This window comes from Brachyhypopomus gauderio, chromosome 3 (genome assembly GCF_052324685.1).
Source record: "Brachyhypopomus gauderio isolate BG-103 chromosome 3, BGAUD_0.2, whole genome shotgun sequence".
Classification (NCBI taxonomy): domain Eukaryota; kingdom Metazoa; phylum Chordata; class Actinopteri; order Gymnotiformes; family Hypopomidae; genus Brachyhypopomus; species Brachyhypopomus gauderio.
In genome coordinates, this window is record NC_135213.1 from 25,500,943 (window position 1) to 25,506,810 (window position 5,868).

The following is a 5,868-nucleotide window of genomic DNA, read 5'->3' on the forward strand; positions in this document are numbered from 1 at the left end:
TGCTTTTTTGCACGCAGCCCTAGAAGCATATCGCGGCTAACTTCACACCACGTCGAGAGTAGTGAAGATATCTGTTTGATTTATTCTTCTCCTTGGCGCGTTTAATTACAAACCAATATGAATACAATGTGTATAATAAACTACAGTCCTGAGATTTTATTAACTTGAAAAAACAAACTCGGTGTTGGTTATTTTAGTTTGTGGGTCCCAGAAGCAAACGCATAAATCAGTAGGCGTACATTATGTCATAACAAGCATGTTTCCACTGCTGAGTAACTAACGAGGTAACAGAATTTACACGAGTTCAGTTTGCATTTATTCAGTTTAACAGCATTACAATGAAAGCAACAAAAGCACTACTTACATGAATATAAAACGGGTCAGGTACCACCGCGCAGTGTTTATAATTCAAAACAATATGAATTTAGTGGTTCTGTTTCAATTAAACACATATATACAACTACATCTTTCAACATTTTGTACAATTCTGCATAACTTATGTCCTGAGTCTCTGAGGCACGCGACGACACCCACGGTGTAGGTGCGCCGGACAAACGCACGAGTTTGGGGTCCATTAAATCGTTCGTGATATCGTAAACAAACAAATACTTGAAAATTCGTCTATGAAAGAACAACAATAAAATGAATACAGTGGGAGCAATAATTCAAAATAATTTAAAACCACACCATACGTCCTTTAAATATTATGTTAGCCTATGTCTATGTGCTCAAAAGATTAATCTGAATAGCTGAGCAGTTGAAATATTACTGTTATACAAAGATGTATTCTTCTGGTTAACCTGACAGATGAAGCCCGTCGCCATTTACGCGTTCGCATCAATGAAGCCAACAAAAGCCAGCACGAGCGAGTATGACTCCAGATCCTCCAGTCTTCCGGTCTCTTTCAGCTTATTTTCCTTAGGCCCTACTATAGCCTCTATGGACAGTTTAGTTGCTTGTACACAAGTCCGGTCCGTTTTATATTAACTCTGTGTTAAGTCGAGTCTCTGTCAATACACAGCCCCCACGCTCTGCGCCGGGCCGGAGTGGTGCACCGCACCTGCGTGTTGCAAATGCGATCCCTGCTGATACCAGTGACTGCTGTAATCTTCCATGTAGGGCGGTGTCGTGCTCAGGGGGGGCTGTGGTACCTGCCCCCTGTTGACCTGGTTGGAGTGAGTGTTATTGTCCCATATTGCCGGGGATGGTGGCGAGTTACAGGCCATGGAGTCACTTGCGTTTGGACTGTGTTCAAGTGGAATTTCGCCATTCTTGTACAGCTTCTTGAACTTGGATCTCCGATTCTGGAACCATATTTTAACCTGTCCAAGAGAAAAAAATACACTGTTGTTTAATTTTGTGGCATTCATGTTTCCGTGTGCTGAAGTAAATTAAGCATGCCTTCTGTTATTCTTCATATTTGTAGGTGATCATGTAAACGCTTAAAATAATCGGGCATAAAAACGGACATAGGCCTTCATTTACATTGGGGAAAAACTAGTCAGTGAACGTCAAACACCAGCAATTACGCAATCCTAGAAGTAAAATATTGCTGACAATATATCACGAAGGACATATATATATATATATATATATATATATATATATATATATATATATATATATATATATATATATATATATATATATATATACACACATATGTGTGTGTGTGTGTGTGTGTGTGTGTGTGTGTGTGTGTGTGTGGTCTGTGTTTTACCTGCGTCTGCGTTAGTCCCAGCTGCGCTGCGAGCTCTGCTCTCTCGGGGAGCGCGAGGTACTGCGCCTTCTGGAAGCGCCGCTGCAGCGCCGCGAGCTGATAACTTGAGTAAATGGTGCGCGGCTTGCGGATTTTCTTGGGTTTTCCATTTACCATTCGAACTTCTGTTTCTGGTTCCTCTTTGACTGTAAAAATGACAATAGTAACATTTAACACCAAAAAGTACCAATAAAGTAAATTTATATATGTAGCTATCAGTGCAACTTCGACTAGGTTAGATCTTGTTCCTAAACGTTTATAAAATGTTAATCTATCGAAAGTAAGAACCTCCACATAACTTTAATAAATATGAGTTCATAGACCTCTAGAGGAATATTTATTAAACCGTTAATGGTGCAATGTGCAGGAGGAATACGTTAGTACAAAAAGTTATTCTGGAAGAATAGCAGGTTTTTGATCGAAAGTTTCTGTTAGCCTATTAACATTCCGTTTGTAATATTACTTGCAATGAACAAATGTTTTATTATTGCCGACGTTGTTGATGTTGTTGAGTTTGGATGTTGATTAACGGTTTTGTTTAGGTAATATTTACTTAACATTAAAATATTGTAATCACTCGTTGAAACGCGTTACACTGTATCTTCTGTGTCTGACAAAATAACAAAATAATGTTGAATGGTAATCATTATGTGATTGCTATAAGCGAAGTTTACTATACTCATTGAATTACCGAGTTACAGTGGTGGAGTGAAACATGAGTGAATCTGGATGTCCGTCTAGTTATGCAGTGCCAAAAAAGACGTGATAAGGGATGATACAAATATCTGAATTTAGAGTGAAAGAAACTTTAGACCTAGTGTCCTCTGGAGCAGTAAGAGTTTTCCATTGGCACTAATTGCAGCCCTCACACGCATTTGTTACGCATTCACGCAAAGGCGAAGAGAAAGGTGACTGTCGGCTTGAAGAACCTCTCACCGTTCACGTATTCCACGTGAACAAATGAAATAGCTACACATTAGTATACATTCGGATTCAACCTACGTTAAATTAAACTTAAACATCTCACCTGTATTTTGGGGTGGTGTCTGCAAATCCCTACTGTAATGTCCGTATTGTCGGTAGGAGTTGCTGTAAGGGTATTCTGACTTGGTGGGATAGGGCCCTGTTCCGCCCATTCCAGAGAGATTAAACTGGTGATACGAATTCATGGGCTGAGCGTAAGGCTGGCTCTGGTAGTATTCGTGATGGCTATGCGTTGTCTGGCCGTTGTAGTAACCCATGTCTGTAGCTGAGGACTCAGGAAGAGTTGGAGAGTCCTTAGATGTCGGATGGCAACTCATAGAGCCTGAAAGATCAGTTGAAATACCAGGTATCTTCCTGTCATAAGTCGGTCCACTCATGGTGGGTTGTGTCCCGCTGGGGAAAAAGATCGTCCACTGTTATTTCCTCGTCCTGCGCTGTATATTTTAGAGGGAAAATTTAAAGGAAAATGTAGACGTGGATGCCACTAAAGCAAATCCTTGGAGAGCTCTTCTCCTCCAACTCTCTCAGCTGAAGTACTCCGTCAATGGCAGCGCACTAGTCTGTGAAAGTAAATTATAGGGCAGGCGAGTGGATGCTGCCTTCCTATTGGCTCGCCACGCTGCTTTTTTCTCTTTCTCCCCGAGGGCTCTGTAGAGGCGCTTGACTGAGCTCGCTCTCTACGCCCTGCGATCTCAAACTTACATATCCGACTGCTAGATATTTTGTGAATATTTTTTATCTTTATGGAATATTTACTTTAATTTAAATATTAAAATGTTTAATCTTCCTCTGTCTTTCCGTTGCTCTCCCTCATCCCTCTCTCATGAACGCCTGTTGAGTTACAAATTCCAAAACGTTTTAATCTAAATTGATAAATCAGAATGAATTTCTATTATTAGGTTTTAATTTATTCACTTTAATATTCTGTCGGTATATAGTTATATCTGTATTCTCTGTTTTAATTTAAGACGCTGTGGTGTTAAAAGAGGTTCAGTAAAAACATCAACTCGCATGCCCAGTGGGGCATTCCACTGTGTACTCATTATTCCAAGGCGTGGCACCAAAGGCGTCTTAACCTTTGGCACCGAAACAGGCCTACTTTTGGCCAATAACATGCAGCTCTGTGTATGTCATGAAGTAGCTTACTAAGAAATATAGATAGATAGATAGATAGATAGATAGATAGATAGATAGATAGATAGATAGATAGATAGATAGATAGATAGATAGATAGATAGATAGATAGATAGATAGATAGATAGATAGATAGATAGATAGACAGATAGATAGATAGATAGATAGATCCTATATATTTAGATACTGATATATTACATATTACACCCACACCAGTCAAGACTCATGGCAATTTTTAATTCTAATTAAAATTTTCAGTCTGTCACATAACTTGCGTGCAGTGCTATGTTTTGCAATCAAATTCCATCTGAGCATTCTTAAAGATGGATAACCTTCTTGAACTGTCGGTCACTGGTAAACCAATTTCTAGTAACCAAAAACTAGAAAGATTTCTATTTATAACCATTATTTTTGGCAAGTTTAGGATCCTGTTAAATCGAACGGCCACCCATTTAGCCCGGTAGAAAATAATTTCATGATGTAAGTCATAAAATGTAAATGATTTTAAAAGTTTTTTAAATATTTCCCCAACTAAGTGTTTTTTGTAAAGTTTTTAAAGAGTTTTTGTTTGCTTTATCTTTGAATTCGTTTGTAGTGAAATGCTGCCTCCCTCTGGTGCAAAAGTAAATTACATTTTTTTTCTTCGTAAGTAATAATAATGACAACAACAACAATTATTATTAGTAATAATAATAATAATAATAATAATAATAATAATAATGATGATGATGATGATGATGAATACATAAATAAATAAATAGTGAAAGAAGATGAGTTTAAATACTTGGGGACGAACACAGAGTAATGATAGAATGTTTTAAAGACAAAGTTAAGGAGTCTAGACTGAGGTGGTTTGGGTACACAGGAGAGATAGTATATATATATATATTCATTTATATTCATCTTGCCCTGTTCTGGTCAGAACAGGGCAATATGAAGACGATGTGATCCACTGTGGCGCCCCCTAGCGGGAACAGCAGAAAGGAGAAGACAATTGCTTCAAATATCCGTATGGAAAAACTAAAATTCTTTTGGATAATTTTATTATAGAAATTAGAGCTTACAACAGGGACATGACAGATTATTTCTTTAGAATGTATCATTTTAGTTTCCTGCCAGTGTTAGTCATACCAATTTCTTCCCACTTCATGTGTTACATAACTGGTAACTCCCATGCCAGGAACAGGAGTCCTAGGCCCTTCTCACCGTTGTCTTCAGTTCCTCCTGAATGACAGAGGAGGTCCTCCACCTCAGCCTGGGTCACTGACTTCATATTACCAGAGGAGATGAAGTCAGAGTCAAAGGGTATTAACAGTTCTTTTCACAACACACACTGCAGAGCAGCTTTACAAGCGTGCGGCTCCAGATGCCTAACGAGCAACCCAGTGGCGACAGAAAAAAACCTTCACTGGGCAGATTGTGGAGCAAAGCTTGGGAGGAGCCGTCCGTTCTTCTCACCCAGCGGAGCACGCCTATTGTCTTCTTGTGGACAGCTATCCACAGATGGCTGTCGAATCACTTTGATGATGCGTAATTATTGGTAACACAAAACTATGGCACAAATGGTTGTGGTGTGGACGGAGTCCAACTGTACTGTTGGAGAAAGAATACCCTTGTTGGCTGAGCTACCCATGAGCTGAACTTGAAGTCTATATTTTAAACATGGGCGCAGATGGAAATTCTGAAGTGAGGGGGACCAAGCTGTACAATATATATATATATATATATATATATATATATATATATATATATATATATATATATATATATATATATATATATATATATATATATATATGCTTGTAGATGCTAGATTTCGGATGGGGTCAATATAAATCTGGAGGGGACATGTCCCCCCCCCATCCCCAGTGCCATCTGCGCCCCTGATTTTAAACCATAAAATATATGGTTCTACATGGCAGTATATATATATACTGCCATGTAGAACCATATATTTTATATATATATAATATCAAATCAGATGAACGTAT

The 5,868-nt window shown here is 38.5% G+C and overlaps 1 protein-coding gene across 1 annotated transcript; it reads right to left on the reverse strand.

The window, feature by feature from the left end:
- Positions 1-293: 293 nt before the first annotated feature.
- On the reverse strand, positions 294-3,301 carry dlx3b (distal-less homeobox 3b). Its single transcript, XM_077000663.1, has 3 exons — positions 2,787-3,301; positions 1,721-1,905; positions 294-1,322 (listed from the first exon to the last, which is right to left on the reverse strand). Exons 1-3 carry the CDS (start codon positions 3,118-3,120, stop codon positions 1,011-1,013), a joined length of 831 nt encoding a protein of 276 aa, XP_076856778.1. The 5' UTR covers positions 3,121-3,301; the 3' UTR covers positions 294-1,010.
- Positions 3,302-5,868: the final 2,567 nt, after the last annotated feature.